Raw genomic sequence first — 16,158 nt, 5'->3', positions numbered from 1 at the left:
TGGTAGACTTAGCTCTGACAGATCATTTCGATGGAAGTTGTTGGAATGCTTACAAGACTTTTGACAGAAAATCCTTTGTTTTATTGTCAATGATGACAGTGTCGTTATTAATTTTGTTAGATCCAACATATTCAGTGTACAGTGAAGCTGAAACTTCGATTTTTGAGGATTACGATTTTACCAGCTTTTTAGCAATTTTTGCCTTGCTAACCCAAATCTCGCAACCTCTTTACCTTAAAGGAAGATCGAAATTAGAGTTTTTCAGCGCAAAGCAGAAATTTTTTCATCTTCACAGGATCGATTCTTAACAACAAAATACATCTTTTGGTCTTTGGGTTTGTTTCTGACGTTTTTCCTTCAAAGAATATCGACCACTTTCCTTTTCCCCTTGAGCACGCGAGAAAAAATGATTAGCTCGCATTCTCGCGTGGGCGAATAAAGATGAGGCGGCAATCTTGCACTGAAGGTGCTACTTAGTTTCCGCCCTATTTTGGGCCCACAATAGAATGGTCCAAATACGGGGGTATTCCAAATGATAAACGATGTCGTTCTGTAAGTAACTCCTCCTTCTTGGAGACTTCAATCTTAATCTTTTGAAATGCGAGGATGATTCAGAAATAATGTCCTTCATGGATATCCTCGATTCTAATCTTATACTTCCACAGATCCTTTTACCAACAAGAATAACTGAGGACTCAAGGACTCTCATTGATAATATTATTTCTAGCCCATCTGATAATGGAACTGTATCTGGCAACATATGCTTTTCCATATCAGATCATCTCCCCCAGTTTTGTCTCTTTCCATCATTTGAAGGTAAGTTTCCCGGTGAAGATAATACTTTTTTTCAGCAAGACTGGTCTCGTTTCAACCGAGAAGAATTTATTCTGGATTTTCTTGAAGTTGATTGGGACACCCTTTTTTTGAGATTTGGTCATAATCCAGACTCCTGTTTCAATATTTTTAATGACAGAATGAAAGTACTTGTAGAGAGACATCTACCCACAGTCAAACTTACCAAACGTCAAGTTAGATCAAAAACAAAACCATGGATAACGCCAGGAATTTTTGAAGTCAATAAAAAAACGTGACCACTACCAAACAAAAACACGCTAAGGCTAAAACTAAGGAGTCCAAAGATCGACTCTATGAATTATATCGTAGGTATCGAAATATGATAGTCACTTTGACTAGACGTAGTAAAAAAAACCACTACATCAGATATTTTGATTTCCATTCTAAAAACTCTAGAAAAGTCTGGTCTGGTGTCGGGTCTGGTGTTCGCGATATAATCTCAACAAGGGCTAACTCAGAATCACCCATTTCAATCATCACAGGTGACTCTTTGACATCAGATCCTGAGAAAGTAGCCAATTCCTTCAATGATTTCTTCACTACTATAGCTGATTCTATTCGTGAAAAAATGCCGCCTTCTTACAATCACTTCAGCAGTTTCATGAAAGATCCAAATCTGCATTCCATCCTCTTAGCACCAACCACTAATCAAGAAATTGCGAAGGTGATTGGCTCTTTCTCATTAAATAAAGCAAGTGGTCCTCATAGTATTCCTATAAAAATCCTTAAACTTTTAAGACTTGATATTTCTGTGCCAATATCGGCGCTGATAAACTACTCCTTTCTCAGTGGTATTTTTTCCCTCTACTCTCAAAATATCCAAAGTTGTGCCTGTCTTCAAACACAAAGGTTCTCCCCTTGAAGTCTCTAATTATAGGCCAATTTCACTCTTATCTAACATTGAAAAAATTTTTGAGAAAGTGATGTACTCACGTCTTTCTGATTTTCTTGAAAACCATAATCAAATCTACTCTCGACAATTTGGTTTTCGTAAGGCTCACTCTACTGAGCATACACTCATTAATATTGTCGAACGTATCCGAAACTATCTTGACAATGGTGGGTTTGCCTGTGGTGTATTTGTCGATCTACAAAAGGCTTTCGACACAGTTGATCACGAAATCTTACTTGAAAAACTTGATCACTACGGAGTCAGAGGCATTGTTAATGACTGGTTCCGATCTTACCTCACTAACCGCTCCCAGTATGTTTCTCTTTCAGGCTCAAATTCCCTTTTAAAATCTATTAATCATGGAGTTCCTCAGGGTTCAGTCTTGGGTCCTCTGCTGTTCTTGTTGTATATAAACGATCTTCACCGCTGTATAAGAACCTCTGAAACATATCATTTTGCTGATGATACTCATTTACTAAATTTTTTCAAAAACTGTATGGAGTCTTTGTGGGAGGGTTAATGCTGATCTCAGAGTTTTAGTCAGCTGGCTTAATGCCAACAAAATTTCTTTGAATGCTAGCAAAACTGAGTTTGTTATTTTTCGTTCCCCTTGGAGACAGATGGACTGTATTCCAAGAATTAAGCTTTGCGGGAAAATTCTATCACCAAGTAAGAGTGTGAAGTATTTGGGTGTTCACCTTGACAATCATCTAAACTGGAAGGTTCATACTTCTTTCGTTGCTGCTACATTGAGAAGGGCAAATGGGGCAATATCCAAACTTCGTCACTATGTTCCAATTCACATCCTTCTAAACATTTATCATGCAATTTTTGCTTCTCATGTTCGCTATGCTAGTCAACTCTGGGGACTGTGTGACAATACTGTCACACATAGAATTCTTACTCTTCAAAACACTGCACTAAGACTCATGACCTTTAGTGAACCAAGAACTTCTGCCACTCCCCTGTTTGCTGAACTTAAATTACTCAAAATCTTTGATCAGGTGAAAGTAATGAATATCTTATTTATTCAAAAATACCTCCAGGGTAATCTTCCATCTGATGTCCTATCAACACTTAATTTTGATGAAATTGATCACAAAACTGGCACCAGGGGCAAAGCTATTAAACTACTAAAACTTTCAACGGTCAAAACCACAAATTTTGGACTTAACTCTTTCTCTCGTCTTTCGTCAAAACAATGGAATGAGTTACTAATAAATCATCCTGACACTGATTTTCACAACCTTGATACTGATGAACTAAAATCTTTAGCTACAAAATTCTATTTAGACAAATACAAAACTGAAAACGAATAATCTTTGTGTGTGTGTGTGTGTGTGTGTGTGTGTGTGTGTGTGTGTGTGTGTGTGTGTGTGTGTGTGTGTGTGTGTGTGTGTGTGTGTGCGTAATTGTGTGTGCATGAGCTTAGTGTGTTTTCCCAGGGTGGGAGGGGGTGGGTCGTGTAACAGGAAGAACTTTATAGATAAAACTACTCAAAGAAATTTTTCATAAAATAAAAGTAAAAATATTTCTTATATTCATTATTTTGTGTCACTATTAATATTATGATAATCGTTTATTCATTTGTTCTTTAGTTCTGTAATAATTTTTCAGTTTCTTCTAGGTTCCCCATTGTATTAGAGAAATCTATTTTTTTTTGTAAGGGGTTATCCTGCTGTGTTGCAGCGAAAATATATTCAATTCAATTCAATTCAAGTGTTTATTTTCTGAGAGACAAATAATATATTGAATATTATTAACTTATTTATTTAGGTATTTTTAAGCCCAAACTTAAATATCTGGTTAAATAAAAAATAAATGATTGCAGTTCTGTTCTTCCTAAAACTCCCGGGAAAAGTTTTTTTCCGACTTATTTTACAATCCCATAGGAATTCCGATACATATCCAATTGGTTCATTTCGGAACGGCTTCAAGAAAGTCATATAATAGCAGATAATGTCAAAAGTTTCTGAGTAAATGTGTGTAATTTATCGATGTTGATGGCTTGTTGATTCTTTAAAGAAAAAAGACAATAGGTAGAGCTTTTTCTAATCCTGGAATATCGAGGTTCCAGCTACACTAATATGGAAGTTTGTAAGTGCTTTATAGTTTTGATTCCCTTAGACAAATAATATTCTGGTTTTCGTGTTATTTTAGAGCTTTAGAGCGAGCATGTTGAAAGTGTTTAACACCATATGGTGTCAATCAAACGAATCGAACGCTGAATCAATTGAACTCAATTGAACACTATCAAATATTTGGCAATTTGATTGCCGAACACAATCGAATCGCAATTGCAATTGAATCGTAATTGCAATCAAATATTACCCAGGATTTGCCGTTCAATTGCTTCAATTACGTTCGATTGTATTCAATTATATTTGTTTTGATCTAACTTTGTATTTTAATGACCAGACAAGTCAGTCATTTGAGGGCTATGCATGTTTGCCTCCACTGATGCAAGTTACCCGATCTCACAGTAGCATATTCTGTTTTCATGCCATTAAAAAATTCCACGAAGACAGAGTACACACATCGAACTTTTAAAACACGCAAACTGAAAGCAGTAATTATGACGTCACACATTATCAATGTTTTGATTTGATCATTTGGCAGCTCTATTCCCAGGAGAATAATTTGCCGTCAGCCGAATAAGGATTGTTTTTTGACTACCTTCGCTGGTGATTTTTCAGCTTGAGTTTATGTCTAATGTTATGGTCTTTTGAAGTGGTTGTTCTAAGAGATGAGTGAATGTAATTATTTTTAGTTTTTAAGAGAAGCAAATTTAATCTTTCTTCTACAAGAAAACACTTTAATATAACAGTCAAGAATAAGTGCAAATTAGGATACCTTCAGCAATCTCTCCTACTTATGAGAGTATGTTAACATGGATACAAAAAAGTATCCAAAATAGCAATCAACATCCTAATTAGGATACTAAAATCCAAAAAACCTGACGTATTTTTCACCAACCAGAGACATCCATGCAATCTTATCACTTCCAATATGTAAATAATAAGCAAATGAGATTGTGTACTGAATTTCATTGAGTTTGGCTGGCGGAATGCAAAACTATAGCCCAAAACACCACTCAAATGCGGTAACTAGCATACGCCAACGCTTTAATCGCGCGAAAATTACTTGAAATTTTGGTCAGTGGTGCAAATCTCGATGAAGAAAAGGTTTGAATAGTTTTCCAAACGCTGATCAAAGCAGTAACCTCAAAAATTCAGGTCAAAGTGTCTGCTCTCCTATCTAGGATACCTAAATCTCCAAATTAGGATACAACTCTCCTAGTTAGGAGAGATTGGCCGAAGGTATCCTAATTTCCACTTGTTCTTGATCTGTAATATAATCAAAACAAACCACGACCCTCGACATGGCTCGAGAATTCTCGGGCCAAAACTTTTATTGGAATTCACGTAAAGCCCGAGTATGGCCCGAGAATTCGGGCCACACGCGGGCCACACTCGGGCCAATTTTTGAAAACATGATTTAAACAGGCGTGTAATTTCAGGACTGAATTTTTTTAACATTTTCTTTGAGAAAAACTTGGTTTCTCTTAATTATATTTTAAATATATGAATGTTGTAAATTCATATAAATATTAAATGTCTTATTTGGTATGAAAACATAGTTATAAATATACTTAGGGTGGAAATATTTGCTAGTAAACTGGTCATGGTCTTAAACTGAAGTGAAGCGTGTCCACGCATTGAGTTTAAAGCACGAAGGGCTAGAGTTCAAGCCAAAGTGAAGCCTTGAAAAATGCGCCGTATTTTTGACGACAGATTGAATCTAGCAATTCCTTTGTTTATGATTGATATTTTTTTCGAAATTTAGCGGTAAATTTTAGTTTCAATCTGTCATTTGTGTAAAAACCAGGCGAGCCGCTCAAGGCCGCGCAACTTTGGTAGGATTTGTTGGCTTCAAATCCTACCAAAGAGATTGACTTCTAACCCTTCAGGCTTATACTTCATTGTGCCCACGGGAAGCTCGTTAAGTTTTTTTGAGCGATATAAACAAAACAGACAAATCTTATTTTGTACTATTTTGTTTGACTGGACATGCTGAATCAATTTTTAAAATATGGAATCTCCTGACATGGGAATGACTCGGGTCATGTTCGGGCCAAAAGAATTGATAGGGTCTCTCGGCCCGAACATGGCCCGAAGAGGCCTGAGAATTCTCGGGCCATGTCGAGGGTCGTAACAAACCTTGAATGAAATTCTTGGTATCATTCTTATCAAACAAGTTCATCCATCAAACTAAAAGTTCAGTAAACATTGCAATCCTTTTAATTAAAAAAAACAGCCAAATTATAAGCAATTTTACACAACACATGAAACGCATGCCCAGTTTTGCCCTTTTTTGGACAAATTTCTTTCATTTTCCTAGGGATTTTTCAAATTTTTCGATAATTAATTGGAAAAAATTGTATTTCCCGGGAATTAATTTTTGCGGGTTTTAACTCTCGAAATTTTTTGTGGCCTAAGAATTTTTGCAATTTTGATGAAAAACCGCAAAAAATGCTAAAATTAATTCCCGCGAAAATTAGTTCCAATAAGGTACTTTCTAAGGGAATTATACCACGACAATTCTATGGCGGATGGAAAAGCAAAAAGGTCTATCGAACCAATCTCTAACCTTTACTCAAACGCAATTGAACAGAATCGAATATTACCCAGAAATCGGTCGTTCGATTGAGATTTGATTACGTTCGACAATCGAATCGCAATTATTTGATCGGGTTCAATTGTGATTTTTGTTTGAAGTTGTTCGATTGACACTGTAGGATATAACGTTTATAAATTTTTAAATTTTAATTTAAAGCTCTATTTTATTATCTTGACATAATCTATTAGTTACTAGACAGTCAGGCACATCCTGGCAAATGAACGGGGTATTTTTCACTTTTGATTGGTGACAAATGCAAGGGGTCGAAAACAAAAGTGATGCAATAGCACTCAATACCCCACGCAATTGAACCGGGTTGGAAATATTTTGCTTCATTTCAAAGAACTGCATAGATGAAATTTTTTTTCCATGGGTCAATTTTGTCTTCGAAGATTGAAGAAACTTTTAACGAAAAAATAAAGTTCCCAGTTTTCTTCCTTTTTTCCCTCTTTCAGTTTGAAGTTCATTTTTATTCATTTTCACGCTTTTAGCCTGAGAAACGCCTATCTCATTTACACTGGGTGACGAATACCCCATGCAAATGCTCACCCTGTTCATTTGCCAGGATGTGCCTGACTGCTAGACCTTTTTGCTAGTAGAATTTCATGTTTAAGGCGATGTGGTTTAGTGGTCATTGACCTTGGTTACTACACACAGGCGACTGAGGTTCGATTCCCACTCGCAGCGGTTCACTTGGCAAGTGAATGAACCTTCGCCCGGGTCAACCCATGCCATGTGAGGGGAATTGGGTAGTCAGTCCAAGGTGCTGACGGGGCGCTCATTGAAAGCGTCTATAGTTGCGAAAATAGGCCTCAAAGCCTCCTGCAACTCAACCAAATAGAAATAGAAAAAATGTCACACACTGATCACCAAGTCGAAAACCTTGGAACTACCTATAAAAAAATAATAGACCTTTTTGCTAGTAGAATTTCATGTCACACACTGATCACCAAGTCGAAAACCTTGGGACTAACTATAAGAAAATAATAAAATGAAAATTTAAAAGTTTACCTCTTCTTTCCTCAAAAAGTCCCGCCATTTTGAATTGTCCCACGCGCATCCCGCGCAAAAAAATCAATAAATATCGGGAGCTGAAATCGGATATCGGGGAAAGCCCGGATTAACAAAATGAGTATAAAGCCCCGAGTGGCTAGATTTGCGCCGCGTTTGGAATGACGGTGCGCTGGGTGAAGGAGACGAGTTAGTTTAGGGAGACACTCAAGTAAAAGAGACTCTCCCGGGGGGAGGCAAAATTAGGTACGGGGACGTGCCGCTGTTCAGGGTCACTTTTTTAGGCTCTGAAGATATTTGACAGGGTCCCATAAATTTACTAAATTTCAAGATGTGAATCTTACATTACAGGGTCGACTTCTGGTTATTTTGGACAATTTTCAGGGTGGAGGAAATTTAAATTTTTTCAATTTTTCGTCTACTTGCAGTCATTTTCAGTGACCTTTGCCAATCTGCCACTTTCAGGGTGAAAATAAGAAAAATTGAGATTTTTCGTTCTCACAGGGTCCCAATTTTCCGAAAATTCCTTATCTGACAGAGTCCACACCTTCCAAACTCCAGCGGCACGTCCCCGCCGGCCGTCAAAGTCAGTGCCCGGGAGACTCTATAGTAGCTTGAAGCGTTTTATTTTGAAGTAAAAATGTTTGAAAAGCACAAACGACTCTTTAAAATTTTAACTTATGCTTATGTCAAACCTTATAAAAATTCACAGGGGGGTCGGTAGTTTTTAGTAAGTTGTAGTATGCTGGGTCGTGGGTGGTCCAAGTTGGTAAGTGATACAGAGTGATATGCCACTTTGTACCAGAGTGGTGGTCCTTTTTCGAAAAAAAATTACAACTTTGTACCGGGTACTAAGTAGGCTGCTGGCATCCACTAACGGATTCGTGCTCCTTCTAGAAAAAGATCACGTGATTTTAATATGTTAGTTGCTTTACAACTTATATACAGCTGATAACTTTATTCGTGTCAATAAATTTGAATCAATCCAAAAATAAATGTCATGTAACAAGCACATAAAAACTTCGAGTAAAAGCGTGATTTGTCTCAATGTGCGATTTATCATCACTTTTTATCGACCAATTTCCTACCGATAAGGTAGTTTATTTCTCACATTTCTTTCTCTATATACATATTCATTTCTTTTTCACTACTTATGGAATATCAATATTACAAAAGTTTTACAATCCAATATTTTATATGTGTGACTTATCCTTGTGGAAACCTACTTATCTCATGCTCGATTTTCCTTAACAATCCCAGCTGACGCACATTCATCTAACGTTATGTGGACGTTGTGAACGTTATATAAACGTTGAAACAACGTTGTGTGCCAGCTGGGATTTGGATAAAAATTCTTAAGAGTACATTAAAAACTAACTTTGAACTTGATGAAGAAAGTTTAAATAATGAAATCCACCATTTTGGTCTCAAAATCTGTTTCAAAAATTAAAACATTCAGCTGATCAAATCCTTCGAAAGTCAAAGTAAACCAAATCTACATCCGTTTACCCTTACCTTTTCAAAATAACATCAAAAAAATAAAAAAAATTATATTTTTTACAAAATAATAAAATAAAATGCAATACATATTGAAGTCAGTTATCACGGTGCGTGGTGTCACTCATCCCGTTCTGCGCCGTTCCGACTTGAAGAAGGAGGAATTCCTACTTTGTAAGGAGTAGGACACATTCCCCAATGTTTATCTTCGTCGACCAGCACTGTATGTAGCCGTTATAAGCCTTTGCAGGCTAACCACGAATGAAAACTACTACAATTGCAGTATACCGCAATTGAGGGATTTCCCTGACTGTCATATAATCATATATTGAAGTCATAATATAATAGTGTTATCTTGCAAACAAACAAAAATCCTCTGAAATTCCTTCAATATTGTCCGCCACAGAGAATAATAAAATAACTGAAGCACATACAGACTATTCAAATAAAGTCAAAAAGGATATAAAAGTCACGATTGAGACACAATAGTCGATTATGTGTCTAATGAACCAATAAATCCTACATCATTGAAAATACGTAGTCGCCCCGGGCGCGCCGAGGGTGAACATAGGTACTATGCCTGTAGATTTACAATGTTCATTTACACATATTTACATTTGGTATTGTGGTTGTATGGGTTCGAGCGTTGGTAAACCATCCTTTGAATTCATGGCGCGTTCAGTTTTTAAAGGCGAGTTTCGGTTCCACGATGCATCATAATCACCCATTCTAAAAAAAAAAAGTGAAAAGTTGAAAATACTTAAAGGTTTTGTTTTTAAAATAAGAGTGATATCGTTTGCTTACTCATCAATTTTAATTTAGAAGCTTTTTCACATTGGATTGTAACGGATGTGGAGCAAGATTGGTCAGAAAGAGGAAAAGAAAACATTTTTTTGCTTATATAAGCATAATATAACAATAAGCAGACACTGCCTTGATGGGTCCTGATATTAAATATGTGTCTGATATGAAACGGGAACACTTAAATAATTAAACAAAACCTTTAAAAGGAGGAAATTTTCACGACTTTGCTGAAAATCGCGGAATTCATTACGAGTATAGTCGAAAACCTGATGACGTTACCGAACGAGTTTTCAAATACGTAATGAATTCGATAGCTCAGTTGATGGAGCAGTTGCACTGGAGACTCCATCTCCAAGACGTTAGTTTAGCCCCCCCCCAAAAAAAAAATGGCGTTGCCGTGTTGCTAGTTTACGAACTTGTGATTATGAGATCACGTAATAGGCGGTTCCTTAAAGTTCAGAATCGAAGGAAATTTATTCAAATGGCCAATTAGACTCAATACAATGTCATCAACAAATTATGCCTGAGTGACGAGAAATTCAAAAGCAATCGTAGCCATCGAAGGAGTTGTTTTTAAAAAGCTTGGATCCGTTGTTACGAGATTTAGACTTACTCGTGTTCAGGTACTGTGCTCAAAGCGGCGTCCGGAGATCGATCCAAACGAACGTCCTGAAAAACAAAGAGGATAGTATGGGAGTAAAGAAACAGATTAGTTATCATACCAAAGAGACTTTTTACTTAGTAAAAAATGGTACTTTGTGTCCCTTTGCGTAAAAAAATAAGGCAAGGATCATGGGCCACCCCCTACCTTCGGGTAGACAGCTATCAAAAGAGAATCTTTCTTGTCCAAAGAAACAGGGAGTGAATACTTTTTTCTGACATGGACCAGTTTACAATGCCTTTTTCACATACTTTATTTGAAGGCTAGACAAGATTACCTCGCTACCATGAAGCATCCGAAACCATTAGAATATAAACAACCACCTTATACATTGTCAATAAAGATTAAGAAACTCGTCGGCAAGTGACGGAAAATCGCTCGGTGACAAAATTTTAGTCGGGAAAATCTTTATTACCGTAGGTTTTTGTCGATGTGTATTGACGCATGGTATATCTTGTTTGAACATTTCTACGCGACAACCTGAACATTGAGAAAGATGAATTGATGATTAAAAGTTTATTCGTAATGCGTACTCTAAAAGGAAGTCCCTATAGTACGTACGCGAATTTTTGCCACCCCCTCCCCTTGGTGACCGGACGTTTCCCCAACAGAGATTGAATATTTTACCAATGGTTTGCAAAAAGTTGATATATATATTGGCGATTAATGACTGCAAAACTTTAGTTTGGTCACGTAAGTAGTTGATATATTACAGATCATTCCGTAATTTACAAAAAAATGTTCCAAGGGTTAAGAGCTGTGAGCGAATACATGGATATCAAAAGTGATATAAGCAAATCTATCAACATTTCATAACATTTGCTGCCTATTTTTACTTAATATTTTTTTACTTAATATTTTTTTTCGTAGTACAAACACAAAAGAACCAAAGCAAATAACTAATTCGGAGCCCGTATATTGCATTAAACCTTACCGTATGCGATTGGTGTGAGTTTATAAATTGTATGCAAGGGAACTTCCATGTATGGCATTTCAGAAGCAGGAGTGTCAAGAAAATAAGACAATAGACATCGCATCACAGCTTGATGGCATACGACTAGAACGTTGTGTTGGCGTTCAAGCTCCATAATGACTGGTTCTAATCGCGTTACCAGGTCTTCGTAAGACTGTAAACAACAAAAAAACAACGATAAATAAATTGAAGGAAACGCCGCACACTTTTTTCTCAAAATAAGAAGAAGCGTGGCAAGCTTGAAATTTGGTATGAATAGATTGATGCTATGAGCCTTCCCCATTGGGGCATGGGTCCTACTCCTTACGAAGTAGGAATTCCTCCTTTTTCAAGTTGGAACGCTTATCGCTGTCCAGACACTGCTGGTTCTGTGCACGCGAGACATAGATACCATTATGCATAGTGGTGACACTCAAACTGTGCAGGAGAGCATATAGCCCGTCGCAGGCGCAGAACGGGATGAGTGACACCACGCACCACATTGTCTTGCATATCACCCACACTCTTACATCAGAGTAGTGGTACCCAATTCCCCTCACATGGTATGGGTTGACCCGGGCAAAGGTATGCTCATTTGCCAAATGAACCGTAGTACTACAGTAGGAATCAAACTCGGACCTCCCAGACGGGAGTTAAGATCGATGACCACCACACCACTACGCCATGAATAGATTGCTGACCATTTAATGACTCCAGCGATACATTTTACGAGTCAAGCTGATTTCAATAGATTGACATAATTACTTTAAGCAACTTCAAGAAGTTGTACACAGAAGTTTGCCCGTCTCCTTTACAATGAAAAAGATGATCACGTAAAAATCCACATTTTTTGCGGACATAATTAGCCACCAAACGGGCAAACCTTTTCGTGGGACACCCGCAGTATTTATATAGTCGAACGTGCGCAACGCACTGGGCTAAACTTCAGTGTCTTCAAATTATTCATAGGCCCAATTGTAGACCCCCAGATATTCACCCAATGAAGAAGTGTGTCAAATTTCAGCCAAATCCGACCATTTGTGAGGCCTGTAGACTGCTCTAAAGTTTTAACATCGTTTGGGCGAAAAACTCGTCCCCAGGCCCCAAAAATCAAAATATTTGAAAAATGAAAAAAAACCCAGATATTCACCCCAGGAACAAGTGTGCAAAATTTCAGCCAAATCCGAAAATTTTTGAAGTCTCCAGACTGCCCTAAAGTTTTAGCCTCGTTTTGGCGAAAAACTCGTCCCCAGGCCCCAAAAATCAAAATTTTTGAAAAATGAAAAAAGCCCCCAGATATTCACCCAAGGAAAAAGTGTGCAAAATTTCAGCCAAATCGAACAATTTTTGAAGTCTCCAGGCAGCACCAAAGTTTTAACCTCGTTTTGGCGAAAAACTCGTCCCCAGGCCCCAAAAATCAAAATTTTTGAAAAATGAAAGAACAACCCCCAGATATTCACCCAAGAAACGAGTGTGACAAATTTCAGCCAAATCCAAGCATTTTTGAAGTCTCCAGGCTGCCCTAAAGTTTTTGTGACAGGCAGACACACACACACAGACATTGTCAGATTGTAGCTCAACTGAAGTTGAGAAATAGCTGAAATCGGGAAGCTTCAAATTACCCTTGTTCCAAGAATGAAGTTTCCAGCACCAAGGAGGCCAAAGTTAAACCTTTCTTCATTTTTTACCTTTCATTTTAACAAATTCAGGAATGATTTTCTTCTTCTTACCTCTCCCCTTGGATATCTGTAGTGGTATTTGTCTTGATCACGTCTTGCAAATTCTTCAGGATATTTCTCTTGTATCTCTTCATAAGTCATGTTATCACAAATCCCCTAATTGGAATGGAATAAAAAATGATAATCAAAAGTACACGCTAAAGGGTCTAGGAACTTTATTAAAAACTGTAAAGGCTTGGGGACACGAGAAGTTTTTTTTCGCGTTGGTGCAATGCAACATGCTCCATCCATCAACCTGAAACGCTTTCTCGTGTTTCCATCCCATTTTTTTTTCTACCAATAAAAGTGTAATCGAGAACACTTTTTAATAACATTTGTGTTTCTCCCCGATCCTAACTGTAAGCCAAAACAATTTTGCTCCATTGTCCCAGGGACAAAATCAGCGTGTCTTTTGGGTATTTCACTCACTTATTGTCCCATGAAACAAAGAAAGAAACCGTGGGACACTCACACACTTTTATTCTTGTGTTGGTGGGATGGAGCATGTTGCATTGCCCCAACGCGAAGAAAACTTCTCGTGTCCCCAAGCCTTTACTCTTAGATGTCTAACAAGCGGTGGAGAGGTTTTTGAAAAATAATAACTTTCAATAAACAGGAGACCTTATTGTCAGGGGAGGAGAAGTGAAACTCCTTGGGAGTTTAGAAAATTGCCCAATATAAGAAGACGGCAATATCTTAAAAAACTGTTAATTGGGTTTGTCAGCTTAGTGGAGACAAATTTCGAATTGAAGATGCTTTTCCTTATTGTTGCATATTGGCAAAAATTATGTAACTTGGTCAAATCTGAAAAACCTCTCTCTATGTCTGTAAGAACATTCTTACCGCATCTAATTCATCGATAGCATGCCATTGCTCTTTGCTAATAGCAGGTACGTCGGAGGCCGTCTGTATGGTGCGCTTCAACGTACTCGTCCAAACCTGTACATAGAGAAATGAAAAGAATTTGAAATGAAGCCACTTTTTTCGCTGATTTGATCTCCCTATAAGGGTACATGTTTTTTTATAAGCATTGCACTTGTAAGCACATCTAGGCTCAGATATGGGGAAAAATTAAGCATACGCTAAGCATTACCTCGAGCCTATGAAAAAAGTATAAACTACTTTGTAGTATGGATATAAGCAGTATTATAGTAGTATAGCATTTTATAAAAAGTATTAAGTATTATAGAATATAAGTATTCCTCAAGCATTTTTTCAGCCTTATTAAGCTTTCGACCTAAGCATCTCTGAGCCTATTTTCGGATTTTTATATGCTTATAAAAAAAACATGTAACTGTTTCGCCAAAATTTTACACTTTCTAAGAATTGGGAGGTCCGGTCCACACATACCCCGCATTCGCCAACACTAGTACCCCCTTTGTCTGTATACAGACCCAGTATGCTAATTTCAAAAGTCATTGCCGTAGAGGGTCTGTTGTCATTGTCTTTTCTGATTTGAGATTTTTCAAACCGACCGCTGCGATGGAATGTTGGTCAGAGAGGGGAGACGATAAGAGAAGTTCTATTTATAAATCATACTTCATCACAGGTCTCCGTACGGGAAATCTATCATCAAACAGACAATGTGCACATAGTGTACTACGAAGCGATAAACGTGAGATACTCTGGTACAGAGTAGTACCCCCTAGGCCTTGTAGCCTCCTCCTGAAAGAAAGCTTTTAATTACTTTTGAAAGACTAATTATTCCTAGATGAAATTTGCAGTACCTCGAACCCCTACACCCCTAAAAATGTTCGTCTAACCAAAAATCAAAGTAAATGCTGGAAGGATTAAAAGTAAGAAAGATATGGTGTTTACCTTGAGATCTGGTATATTTTGTTCTTTAATGAAGTCACTTAATTTTTGTTGATACTATGAAAAAAAAAAACATAAAACAGTATATATTAAACAAGCTAGATGCTAAATGGACCTACCTGATGATGAAAGTTAAATAGCAATGCGAGGAGAAAAATGAAAAAAATCAGTCAGAAAATATAGCGTTTAGCAAAAATGCATAACGCAAAAATTTCATCGTTGATTGTTGATAAGGGAGAGGAAAGGGTTGTAAGGAAAAAACAAGCAACATGCTGAATGGACCTACCTAATGATTAACGTCAGAAGAAAGGCAATAATAATAAGAAAAATCAGACTATAGTCTGTAAACGAAGAAATTTTCAAAGATTTCTGGATACAAAATTTGATTAGATATATACCTGATGATTTAGTTATTACAGGAAAAGATAAACAACAATCAGTCAGAGGTTATAGAACTAATGCAATCAATGCATTAGTCTAAATATCTCATCATCGATTGTTGATGAGGGAAGAATGGGTTGGGAGAGGAGTGAAAATAATAATTTAATATTACACATGTATATTCACATTATATACATATTTATTTACAGTATCTACATATTTTAAAAGTTTTATGGTACATTGCATAAAAAAATTATTTACCATAATTGAAAGCAGAAGAGCCATTTTAATTTCATTTCATTTAAATTCTATTTGCAAAATGGATATCATTTAAGAAATATAAATTCTAATCTTCGAAAGTCAGATGTCAATGAAATAAAAAAATGATCACTGTATGGTGATGGCATCCCTTGAGCTGGAGTTTCGCGATGATCGTCAAAATAAGATCTAAAATATTTCCAATCATATGTGTTTGGATGCTCGCATCTTTGATGAAAAGATATGGTGTGGTAATGCTTCATTGACGATTTCTTTTTTGTCAGGTAAATTGAAAATCACCAAGAACAATGGTTGAGTAATTTTCTGCATTAATCTGTCCCCGTAGATTATCAAGCTCAATTTGAAGAGATGGTGCAAATAAAGGAGCGCTCGTTGGAGTCTATATATCAAACAATCAAATAATGTTGTCTTAGCTCACCAAAAGTGGAAGTAATTCTAATTCACTAACAGTGTTCAGTTCTTTTATATCACATTTACTTGATTTGTATCGTAACTGATTGCTAAGCCCTGGGCATTCTCTGATGAATCGTTTTCCAATGTCGTAGTTTTTCACTAATCCTCAATGTTTTCCTCTAGCGTTATTACCAGTCTCTGTGAAACATAATAAATAACA

At 36.9% G+C, this 16,158-nt stretch overlaps 2 protein-coding genes across 5 annotated transcripts in view; one reads left to right on the top strand and one right to left on the bottom strand.

The window, feature by feature from the left end:
• Positions 1–16,158, top strand: part of LOC136818438 (uveal autoantigen with coiled-coil domains and ankyrin repeats protein-like) — a 221,249-nt gene that overhangs the window by 31,409 nt on the left and 173,682 nt on the right. The window lies entirely within an intron of this gene.
• LOC136818504 (6-phosphofructo-2-kinase/fructose-2,6-bisphosphatase-like) overlaps positions 8,843–16,158 on the bottom strand; it is a 58,829-nt gene continuing 51,513 nt past the window's right edge. For 2 of the 3 annotated variants that reach the window (XM_067074848.1, XM_067074846.1), the window contains exons 11-17: positions 14,889–14,942; positions 13,914–14,009; positions 13,083–13,187; positions 11,335–11,527; positions 10,816–10,880; positions 10,353–10,408; positions 9,462–9,664 (exon numbers count right to left, since the gene is read on the bottom strand). In XM_067074848.1, coding sequence (XP_066930949.1) covers positions 9,547–9,664; positions 10,353–10,408; positions 10,816–10,880; positions 11,335–11,527; positions 13,083–13,187; positions 13,914–14,009; positions 14,889–14,942 — 687 coding nt within the window. In that variant the 3' untranslated portion in view covers positions 9,462–9,546. Of the gene's footprint in view, positions 9,665–10,352; positions 10,409–10,815; positions 10,881–11,334; positions 11,528–13,082; positions 13,188–13,913; positions 14,010–14,888; positions 14,943–16,158 lie in introns of all 3 variants that reach the window. The other variant, XM_067074847.1, reaches the window with a different exon arrangement.

The sequence above is a fragment of the Clytia hemisphaerica genome, unplaced genomic scaffold (genome assembly GCF_902728285.1).
Source record: "Clytia hemisphaerica strain Z4C2 unplaced genomic scaffold, Clytia hemisphaerica genome assembly, whole genome shotgun sequence".
In the NCBI taxonomy this organism is placed as follows: Eukaryota; Metazoa; Cnidaria; class Hydrozoa; order Leptothecata; family Clytiidae; genus Clytia; species Clytia hemisphaerica.
This window is presented reverse-complemented; position numbering and strand designations above follow the sequence as displayed.